Source organism: Montipora capricornis, chromosome 1, assembly GCF_036669925.1.
Source record: "Montipora capricornis isolate CH-2021 chromosome 1, ASM3666992v2, whole genome shotgun sequence".
Lineage (NCBI taxonomy): Eukaryota > Metazoa > Cnidaria > Anthozoa > Scleractinia > Acroporidae > Montipora > Montipora capricornis.
The window spans coordinates 32,868,128-32,879,676 of record NC_090883.1 but is presented as its reverse complement, the minus strand read 5'-3'; the positions used below and the strand labels follow the sequence as shown (position 1 = coordinate 32,879,676).

Sequence of the window (11,549 nt, the reverse complement as noted above, 5' to 3'; positions counted from 1 at the left end):
CATTATGGAGAGCGGGGTAGAGTTGTCACCATTTGCGTTTCGCACAGTTCAGGAAGCTGTTAAGAAGACCAAAACGACTGCGAAAGAACTCGGCTGTGTCCCAGAGAATCACCCGAAAATGATGGAATGTCTGCGAGCAAAGGACACCAACGAGATTCTAAAACATTACCCTTGGCAATTTGTGGGCCCTGTGATCGATAACTTCTTCATATACGACACACCTGAAAATCTCCGGCGGTCCGGTAAATTTCATTCCGTTCCGCTGATTGGTGGTTTCAACAGCAACGAGGGCGCGCACAACACCCCACAAACGTTCTATCCCCCGACAGAAATCACGCCGCAAGTGTTCAAAGAATTCATCGAAGAATTTGTGAAAAATTTTAACCAAGATGACACGACCGCTACATTGATAGTAGACGCCATCGAATTCCAATACACACCATGGAGCAAAAAGCGAGACTCTCTCACCCTGAGAGAGATGATAGTCGACATTCAGTCTGACTATTACGTTTCCGCCCCCACTCTGGAGGTATTAGGATTTCACAGCCAAAAGGCGGCAACTTTCATGTATGAGTTCAGTCACAGATCGAAGTGGAACACCGCAGAAGAATGGAAAGGAGTCCAACATGGCGACAACACACCGTACGATTTTGGCGCGCCATTCTTAAATATAACCTCTCTGAATTTTACTGACGAGGACAAAAATGTCAGCAGATTGATTATGTCGCTTTACGCGAACTTTGCAAAGAAAGGAGTGCCCACGACTTCTTCCTTGAACGGGGTGACCTGGACTGAGTTTAACAAGACTCATGGATTGTACCTGACCATTCAAGGCAAACCTGAGATGAGGGCGAATTTCAACCCGCGTAGAATGGCGTTTTGGAACAGCTATTACCCCCGCCTGGTGAATTTCTTGAAAAATATGCCCGACCAAATGAAGACCCTGGAAAATTCGAGTCAGCTCAAAACAGGGAACGAAATCTCGGCCCCAGGTGTTCTTGGTGTGGTCGTCACTGGCGTTCTGTTTCTCCAGGCAGCTGTTTAATTTGATTGACAACAGAAAAGTGTCTTGAAGAGCTGCTCATCAGCTCAGCCACAAAATTAAAGACAATCTAACGTTAATTGACAAGATGAGAAACGAGGCGCCAAAAAGATTATTTCATTTATTCATCGCTCGAAAAGACAGATGATTCAAAACAACGCTCAGTTTCAGAGGAAATTGAGAGAATTCTTAAGTGACTAATAAAAATCTTGACTTAATTCTATTTAGAGTTATTCCGACGAGCGACAACAAGCTAAAAATTTGATGCAACAACCGCAAAAGCTACTCTCAGCTCGGTGTTCTATAAGAAAATTAAATAGCTTTTTCGAAAAAGGAAAGCTTTAAAACTTCCCATCTTGAATATGTTAAAATGCTTAACTGTATAATGTAGTGTATTTTGTATTGTACTTAGTAATACCAACCAGAAAGCACTGCCGCAATATTTTCTTTTGGAGGTGAATATGCATTTGCCACGAATATTTAGACTAAATTGTAACGACAAAGCTAATTTACTTTAAAAACGAAAGCAGTGAAACAAAAAAGACTTATTTATTTCGATAGTAGGATTGCACAGGCAATAATGGTCGAAAACGACAACAGCTGGGAAACCTGTGAGTAAAGCAAGAGAATATGGGCCAAGAAAACCAATCCACCATGCATGGTCCTCTACCAATGATAAAAGAGAGATTTAGCTTTTAACGTGAAACTGAAATCTGCGTTTTGCCAAAAATCAAAGAAACTGGTCTGATTTTAGCTCCTTTTTTGCCTGTTATCTACAAATGTCGCGCAACTTCTAAAATGAGAGACAAAAGTTAGAATAACAGAATTTTCATGCTTTTATGACAAGCAACAGCCTGCCGTTTGACTTTTCCCGTTTCACGGAAACGCGATGCTAAATTTCACTCATTTTTTTACAGGGTCACGTGTGGGTCAGGCCAATTGGTCCATCTCGAATCACGTCGTGCTTCGCACGCTTTCTTCTGACAGGACAAAGGTTAAAAATAACCTCCGCACGTGCTGAAAGATTTAAAAATAGATTGAAAATGATTATTATGGAGCACAGGGATTCACCGTCTTTACGTTTTCTCTTATGTAAGTCTGTCTCTCAATAATTTCTGTAACCTGTGATCAGACGTTCTTTTCTCGTGATCGCAGGTTAGGTTTTCTGTCGTGTTACCATTCAACTATTTGACAAAAGCAAACTGTGCTAGCTTGCAAAAATTTCTTTTGGGCCACGGCCAAGTAATACAACAACAATAAACACTTATTGTAAGCGTTTTGCTTTATTGATCCTTATGAAGCTACTAAAAACGAGAATCCAGGAACCTTTCTATTGTATGGTATTTGAATAAAGGAAAGGTATCACATACACGCAATTGTTTTGCAATATGTGGGAGAAAACTCTCTCTTCTTTAAAAAGTATGTTTCTTACGCCCTAGTGCTGGGTGGCCTGTGATATGAATTGTTTTCGTTCCCAGTACCTCTGTCCGCCGTAACTCACGGGGAAAAAAATTTGTGCAATGTTCGAAAGACTCATTAATAATTCATGACTCTATCAGCCTATCCCGTCCACTCAATTCAGTCACGTGCGCAAGCATTTAAAATCCGGAAAACACTGCAAAAGCCTCAGAGATTTTTTCACGTGACATCACGGCGGCCATGTTGGTGTACCCAACTGCATCCTCCGGAAATTAGCCAATATCAAAATACCATAATACTCTTTAATGATGAAATGATATATGAAATGGATCATATATGAACTGCGGATATGAAATCAAGTGAAGCTAACTGCGAGGATCATAGCAAGGATCATCATTGATTCATTCCTCACGGGAACATTAGAACCCACAAATGACCAGCTCCCAACGTCAGTGGCTTCATAGCGCCGCAGCGGTATCGCGAGGTCACGGGTTCAAACCCCGTTGAAATCCTAAATTTCTCAGGCTTCTCGACGCAATTGCAAAAATTGCGTTCATAACTGCGAGGATCATAGCTTCACTTGATAATACTCTTTGCTTGTCCCTCCAAAATTTTGCATAAGCATTGTTTTTATTTCCTCTTGGAAACAATGCTAATGCAAAATTTTGGAGAGACAAACAAAGAGTATTATGGTATTTTTTACATTGGGTAATTGAGCTCTATTATCGTGCAAACGTTTTCTTTTGTTTCGGTGCAAAAACAAGGTTACTGAATTACGTGAGTGAAAACACTTTCACTTTCTACAGAAATGGGTTTATCAACTGGATTGATGTGGTAAATTGACAACCTTAGAGAAAATCTGAAAGCTGACGTTTCGAGCGTTAGCCCTTCGTCGTTAAGGACCTACGACGTCAACTCTCGTTCTCGTCCCACAACGTGGGCAAAGTATCCTAAAAATAAATCGGTACGAGCGGCTTCAGAGTGGAAATAGAAAATGAAATATTCTCTGCTGTATGCTCACGTTGTCGTCACAACATCAAATTTGGTGATTTTACGTAGTCGTTATGCAGAGGACCGCAAAAATATTTGCTAAATGCGTGCCGCACGTGCAGCACGATTATTGATGCTCCTTTAACCAATGATATCTCTCTTTTGTGGCGTTGTTGTTGACGTTGCCGTCGTCGTTTCTTAAAAGGGACAGTTTCACGCTTTTGCGCATGTCCAAGCTTTTTTTTTTGGCGCTAGTAGGACAATCCGCTAGTAGTAGCACATTTTACGGTTTCTTAATGAACCAGATGATGTTCATTAGTCACAGAGTATTAAAGGAAATGCACTGAATGACTGTGGTCCAAATTTGGTGGAAGATACTGCCGGTTTACACAGAAAATATCAAATTTAGTTTTCACCACCGAATTTATTGTACGGGCCGAACATTTTATGCGATGCACGAGTTATTGATTCGCATGCAGTAAGCTCATAACACAAAGGAAATGATTGCAAAAGTAATTACACTGAGCAACTCCACTTCTATGGCATAGTTTCCGTTTCCTGCATCAGTACTTTCGATTGTTTTAATAACAATGGAATTAAATGGGCTGACGTGACAGCCCCCCGTGACATATTTTTGCTCAGACGAAGGGCTAATGTTCGAAACGTCAGCTTTCAAATTTGTTTACGGTGGTCAGCTTACCATATCAACTCAGCTAATAAACCCATATCTGTTTTTCACTTCCCCGGCGACGCAGTGGTTTTTTTTAAATACAAATTTCATTCTCGATGGTATTATTCAAATTAAAAAAAAAAGACAACGGGGATAACGTTTCATAAAATAGATTCTACAGAGTTGAAATAGCTATATATTTACCAAACAGGTCCGCTTTGAAACGGCATTTTATAACAATTTATTTTCTTCTTTATTAAGCACCCTAAGGTTCACGAAAAGTTCACTTTGAAGGAACTATTTGGGCAGTTTCAAGTCCACAAAATAAATCAGCGATACCTGTAACTGCTTAAATTGACTATCACAGATTTAATTAACACTCTATCATACCAATGCGAGAAACGAAAATCTTGTAATAAACACATGACAGAACTCGAACAAAAAACGAAACGGCATCACTACGAATTGAAACTCGGATATCTTCGGAAAGCTTCACAAGTCTTCGGATGTCGTCGGAATTCTTCGTTTTGTTTCCGAAGATGTAAGATACAGCATTTTACTGTAAAAAAAAAAAACCTAAGAAAGTGCACAAATATTCAAATGTTGGTGAAGTTGAGCACTGCCGGCACCCCTCAGTCTTGCCCTGTCTGTTTATGCATGCGATGCAAGGTTTCGAATCCCTTTCAATCCATACCATACGATGTAATTAGTGTCGTTTGTCGTTGGTCGGGTTCCTATACTTGTTCGCAGCCATCGATCCCGATCATTCCAAGACAATCTTGGATTGTGTTACACGAAGTTTTCCGCGGTCGTGAGCAACAACAACTTCGGTTGAACTGTTTAGGTTTGACAGCAAGTCTTACCCGGTGCTGTGTTTTGAGAAAACCTTACGTTAAAAACTTCAACTTCAAACTCAGAGTTACTCAATTGTGGTGCAAAAAGCAAACAATTTGCAACTGACCCCGAGCAGCGCGGCGACAACCTGCAGTTCTCCGTTACAGGACTATCACTACTTCCAGGGACCCGTTTCTCGAAAGTCCCGAAACTTTACTGGCCACTTTCGGGTGTCACAATTTCCTCCATATCTCAAGAACGGAGAGGATTCGAGTCGTCAAACTTCACAGTCAGTTTCCTTTTTGTTACCTTGAAAAAATGTTAAAATGTCGGCCTTCCTGGACAAGCGGTTGGCAGGTTCACAAATGGCTTTTAGGGCCCAAAAAGTTTTCGGGACTTTCGAGAAACGGGCCCCAGGTGTCATTTATCTGGTACTCCTGAAACCATCTACTTGGTTTGTAGATTTTTATACACAAACTTGACTAAAAAGGATGCACGTTTTCACAAACATTATAGGCATGAGCGAATAACAGCGAACGTCAATATCTGACACTTCAACACAAGATTTCAAGTAAGCGTTAAATTAAATAAACGCTTTGTTTGAGTCAACGTTCAGTGTGGTTTATTCACAATGATTGTCAATGACTGAAGATGTCGGACCCCTTCCGATACCCAAACCATTGAAAGCGCTGCTCTTACCACATAAAACGCCGAAGCCATTTCTTTACAGTTGTTCACGGAAAGAGGTTATGCGAGATTGCCGTTTTCTTTGTCAGTCTAGAGCAAGCGCAGTCTCCAGCGGAGGTTCCGATGACAGTCCCCGTAAGAAAAACGTTTTTATAACATTTTCTTCAGCTGGAACGAAAAGAACGCAGAATCACTGAAGTGAAAATTGTCACAACCGGTTGTTGGGCCGACTTAGCGATGCATCACAGAGCAACATAAAAGGGCACTTGCCTTGTTGTTTGTAAGATAATGGTGCCAGTTATATCGCACCTGCAGGGATGGAATCGAAACAAACCGTCGGAACAAAGAATCGGGACTTTCACGATTCGCTGACTTTTTACTACTTAAATAATTCAGATACGACAGGTTTATTTTTGTAGGTGAAAAAAGATTCCCTTTCTCGGGATAAATTTGAAAGGGGTATGTCACAACAACTTAGTCTTACACCAGATCCCGCAAAGATAAATCCGAGACATTTCGTCGATGAATTTTGGCGCAATTTGTTTTTGGCGTCTACTCCTCCGAACTGAGGTAAAGCGCATGCGCCAATGTTTTAACCGCACTAGATTCTTCACCAATGAACAAAAGATACGAGAACAATAAAGACCTTGAACCGTGCTATTACACGTACCATATAGTGTTTAATTAATGACTTTAACATATAAATTGGAAAACAACTCTTTTCAAGCACATTTCAACGATCTCTTAGCTGGGACCAGAGGTATGAGAAATCGACTTTTTTTTAATAACTCCAAGAATTTATCCTCTTTTAAGTTCTAATCTTTATTACATCAAAAAGTGACTTAACGTTTTGCTACAGAAAGCTTCCCCTTTAAGAATACATATCTTTAGTATAAACGCACGCTAACAAATGTTTACTTCTTCAACTACCGATTCAAGAGTTAACATAGAGGGCTGACTTTTAGCTATATGAACTTCGATTTTCAGATTTCACAAATAAATTAAGAGAATATTTTACTTACCATATAGATAATCACGAAAAAGCGCAATTTTTCTTGCCTATACAGGAAAAAGTGCATTGAAGACCTTTTCAAATAAATCCTATTTCAAATATCTTTACAAGTAATTCCACCCGTAGCACGGTCAGTGATAGAGGGATGGAGATGGCGGATACTCACTCGTCAATCAAACTTTTTTTTTTCCACAGATGGCTTCTAAGCTAATTTTAGGGTGCCTAGCACTCATGGTTGCTTCAACCTATGCGAGATCAAGTAAGTCATTCTCTTTTTCTAATTTTAATAAAAATTTAATCGCAGTAAATACCAACACAGTTAAAGAAACCAAAGATCTTGTCGAAGATCTTTAAAACAACTCCAATGGACTGGGCGTTGATTCTTCAACAGCCCTGGGCCTTCCTATATTTTTTAAGTTATGGCTTTAAACTTAAAGTCGTCATTGAGTACCACAAAAGTTTTTTTAAATAAAAGGAAAAAAATTGAAAAGTTTAAGTTTAACTTAACTTAAGAAGCTACTAAAGCGTTGAATCTCTGTCTGTAATGAATAATTGATTCTACCGACTGATTTCTCTAAATAAGACTGCGTCCAAACGATCAAACCTACATTGTTTATTTTACGCTGATCACTCGAGCGCACGGTCAAAAATTCGTAAAAACGATGAAATCATCAACCAAAATCCTCACTCATCCAAAGCAATACCATCTTTTTGTCAATATTTTGTTGGAAAAGTAAAAAAATGATAGACGAGAAATTGCCAGCAAAGGTTAAAACTATCAATCGTTCAAAGTTAATAGGACTGAACAATTCTGAGCGTTTTTCCAAGGCAACTTTCTCCGCCAATCAAACACAGCTTTAAGTTGCGGATTCGGAAAATTATTACTGGTCGAGTTTTCACAAAACAACGGGTTCCTGCATAGAAACCTGCAAGATTGCTGAGAGAAAGTTGAAAACACGTATTTGTTATCTATAATTTATCCTTACTTGCCAATAGGTACGGTAGAGCGTGAAAAGTAGTTTTCTTTGATCAGGAGCTAACAATACGAATTTCTTAAGAACAGATGCTTTGACACAAAGAATTTCTGGTTCCATTGAAAAAAAGATTAATTTCACAGTAGAAAACACGATTCGCCTCTCAAGAGGAAACGTGGACGACCAAAGTTCTAAAGTGAAGTTGCAGAAAGCGAAGTTACTTCCGGTTTGCAAGAAACACCAGTTAAATTCACAAACTGCTCGAATTTGTATAAAGCATTGACAAAATTATTGACATGATAGTAATGGAGAGTGTTGATTTCAGCTTCTATTATGGAAGTAATAAAATCACAACTATTTATAAAATTATAATTATCACCGTAGCCTTGGGGGATATTGATATATTGATTTTGAATAAGAGAATAAAACGTTAAACGCTTCGAACGTTTTGATACCTTCGCCCGCGTTTTGGTAGCACGGCAGCGCCGCCTTCGTTTTTCAAATGGTCCGCAGACGTAACAGAAGGAGGATGTGCGTTTGTGAAAACAGTAGTCTCTTAAAATGTTCTAAGACAAGATTTTATGAGTGGAGACAGCTTCGTTGGTGGAATGCAAAGTGAATTATGACACACAACATCGACCCGACTTATAATTTTAATGACATCAACAGTTATAAATTTAATGAAATCAAAGATTAGCCATGGCACAGTAAACTGTAGTTTTCCTTTTTGGCTCTCTTTCTCGATCATTGCCTAGTTGTAAAAACTGAAACCTGCTTTTATTTTCCGCAGCGTACAAAAGAAACGCCAACCCCTGTCCCCCTGGATGTCCCGGAAGTTGTGCGCCCGCGTGTGCTGTGTCGTGCTGTCTTCCTCCACCACCCGCTCCACCACCGCCTCCACCCCCACCCCCACCACCACCAGAGCCCGCTAAGCCCGGACCCCCAGGACCCTCTGGAAGAATGGGACCACCCGGACCAGTTGGACCCATCGGACCAATGGGAGAGGCCGGACCTCCAGGACCTCCCGGACCACAAGGACCCCCAGGACCACCCGGAGAACCCGCTCCTCCTCCACCACCACCCCCACCGTGTCCACCTGTCTGCGCCCACACATGCGTCTCGTCCTGTCCGACCCAGTGCTGCTCTGGCAGAAAGTAAACGACCACGTGAGCATGTGGATAGCATTAGCGCGATATTAAGAAATTATTCCATCTTTAGCGTTCGTAAAGTACTTTTTCAGTGGATTTTTTTGTTGTATTACTTTGTACAAATGAGATAGGAGACGAAGGACAGCGAATTGCCGAAGGTTCATTCGTAGGCGTGTGTACACGTGAGGAATATTCAAATAAAAAAAATATTTGCTTTGTTTGATTAAAACAATGTCCAATTTTTAAAGAGAGGGGGGCTAGCTATTTGGTCTCAAAAAGAAAGTTACTTTTAAAAGAAAACAGTTTTCACTTGCTACAGATCGATATCGATTTCGCTGTATGCGCCTCGTCGTTGCAATAGACTCAAAAGAGGCTCGAAGAGCGAAAGATGAATCGAATTTCGTCCGCCATCTTGGATGCATGTTCCAATCTGGACTGGAAACGACGTCATGTGACGTCATTTACGTCACCCTTGTGTCGTTTTCGTCAGCGCTCATGAGTGTTTTTGCAAAGCGGACTCACCTCCTGTGTGTGTAATCACTTTTTGGCTTGGTAACATTCTTTCCAACGCTTTAACGTAAAATCCATTGCCGTCTTATTTCGATAAGCTTTTTGCTAAACGAATCCTCAAGCCAGGCATAAGACTTAGACACAACCCTTTTGGCGTTAAACTATCGGCGGCAAAGTTGCTGTCAAAAGCCAATCCTTCGGAAACTGAAGTCTGTTGCACTGCAACATATTTTTTAGACTAGGGGGCAGATCACGTGTTCAAAAGCGAAAAAGAAAGCATAAGCTAATGACGTAACTGTGGTCACATCGGAGTTTCCAACACGCGGAGAGACGCCGCTTAAGATGGTTTACTACAATTTTTCGAAGAAAAAGATCAAGATTTTGAAATCGGAAAAGTAACGCAAAATGATGTCTCTTCTAAAGTGTTAGTCACTGTAATTGATGTAAAATGTAACTAATCCAAACGAATAGATGCAAATCAGGGGAAAATGCTAAACTCTGGAGTGGGAACTGGAAACTAAACATTCTCAAAACCTACAAGGGCCGTAAGACCAGGGTTAAAATTTTGGGGATTAGTAACCAATATGAAAACGAAACCGTCAACATTTTTTTAAAAAGATCTATCCGACAGTTTTTCAGTTACCATCAAAGTAGACGAAAATAGACGTTTTTGGCATTTGCAAAAAACCGTCTGACAGATTTTACTATTACTATACGTGATTATTTTTTCTCACTAAGGAAATCCCAATTTTCAGGTTGGGTCGTACGGCTAGTTTTTAGGAAACAATCTTTGAAATGTCTAGTTTCCAAGGAGCTCGGTCACTATATTTAGCGTTTTCCCCTGATTTGCATTTATTTGTCAGGTAAAATTAAATTTGACATCAATTACAGTGACTGACACTTCAGAATAGGCATCATTGTGCTTTAATTTCACAGATTTCCAAATCTTGAGTTTTTTTTTCCTTCGGAAAGCTGTAGTAAGCCATCTTAAGTTGGTGTCTAAAAGTGGAGCTCTGTTATTAGAAAAACTATTTAGAATATTAGCATCAGTCGAGCCGCACGACGGTCGAATCATTCATATTTTGTCACGCAATCGAGACAAAAGGTCGAGGGTGGCTGAGGGAAGGGGGAGCGATCGTTACTGTTGCCTCTGGCGGCAGTTTCTCTAGATGGCGTGACAACACACGATTGAAAAAAGGAATTGCTAGCAGTCTAGAAACTATTTCTGTGTACCGGCTATTAAAGACAAGGTCGCTGATCAAATGGGAGAGCGCTTACAATCGGTGAAAAACGAAATGAACGCGTCTGCAATGGATGGTGGGAATTGGAGCTTCACGAGACTAAGCGCACGCGCACTCTATTCGCAGGAGGATAGAAAAATTTACATACGAAAGCTATGCGACCAAATAATTTGGTCTCGATAGTTAAAGGACGCCATCACGAGAAAACACTTATGAGTATCCAAAACATGCCTTCGGTCTATAAGGAATCGGTCTATTCAAACTGAAATTTTTCCAAAAGGCTTAGGGTGCATTCTTTTGGGAGAATCCTGGCTATTCTCATTCCGGATTAGGGACAACAGAATTCACGGAATATCAACTTACAGAAGAACGCATATTCTAAAAACGGAATACTATTAGCGAAGGTGACCTGGGAACTATTATCTGTGGATGCCCCACTCCAAGGTTTCCCGAAAGTTTGGAACATGAAATGTTGAAATATGACCGTAAGTACCATTTTTTTGCCGGTTTCGTCGATTTTCCGGTTTGCTTCATTTGCTAAAAACCTTAAGGGGGAAGATGACGAAGAATTTTTTGTACTTGTGTGTGCTTTGCGTAGTGCAGGAGGGCGGCGTAAATATCCTCGGATACAAGGGTTTGTCGAGAACACAAATGCCAACGTCATTTCTTTTGGCCCAGGGAAGGGCGCGTTTTTTAAAATTACACAAAATGATAGCTCTTCTTGTTCTAGCATCGGTAAAGAAACAGAACAGAGGTCAAGCATACCTGTATCTATGGTATACAATTTGGATCGCTATTCCATTCAAATGTTTACAATTTTCAAGCTGCCTGCGGGCGACCGGCCGGCCGCGTATCATTTCCCGCCAAAACTTTCCCAAAAGAACGCATGTTCTGCCTATTCCGAATGACCCGTATTCCGGTCATTCCATTCATTCTGCTTTCGGGAGCAGAATGAATGGAATAGTATTCCGTTCATCCCGAAAGCGGAACAGGTCCCAAAAGAACACGCATACCGTCTTTTC

General features: G+C 40.5%; 2 protein-coding genes and 1 long non-coding RNA gene across 3 annotated transcripts in view; 2 read left to right on the top strand and 1 right to left on the bottom strand.

The window, feature by feature from the left end:
* LOC138053034 (pyrethroid hydrolase Ces2a-like) overlaps positions 1-2,411 on the top strand; it is a 5,226-nt gene extending 2,815 nt beyond the window's left edge. The window contains exon 2 of the mRNA XM_068899719.1: positions 1-2,411. This exon is cut by the window's left edge and continues 975 nt beyond it. Within this exon, the coding sequence (XP_068755820.1) occupies positions 1-1,045 (1,045 nt within the window). The 3' untranslated portion in view covers positions 1,046-2,411.
* Positions 2,412-4,344: 1,933 nt separating this feature from the next.
* On the bottom strand, positions 4,345-6,170 carry LOC138040024 (uncharacterized). Its single transcript, XR_011130679.1, has 2 exons — positions 5,913-6,170; positions 4,345-5,810 (listed from the first exon to the last, which is right to left on the bottom strand). It is a non-coding gene; the product is annotated as an uncharacterized lncRNA (long non-coding RNA).
* Positions 6,171-6,352: 182 nt separating this feature from the next.
* LOC138039078 (cuticle collagen 1-like) lies at positions 6,353-9,005 on the top strand. Its single transcript, XM_068885252.1, has 3 exons — positions 6,353-6,402; positions 6,850-6,913; positions 8,419-9,005. Exons 2-3 carry the CDS (start codon positions 6,850-6,852, stop codon positions 8,784-8,786), a joined length of 432 nt encoding a protein of 143 aa, XP_068741353.1. The 5' UTR covers positions 6,353-6,402; the 3' UTR covers positions 8,787-9,005.
* The last annotated feature ends 2,544 nt before the right edge of the window (positions 9,006-11,549 follow it).

Excerpts from the sequence above, each read along its gene's own strand:
- LOC138039078 (XM_068885252.1), top strand. The coding sequence starts at position 6,850 with ATGGCTTCTAAGCTAATTTTAGGGTGCCTAGCACTCATGGTTGCTTCA. Across the intron at positions 6,914-8,418 it reads TTCAACCTATGCGAGATCAA|CGTACAAAAGAAACGCCAAC; the intron begins GTAAGTCATTCT and ends TATTTTCCGCAG.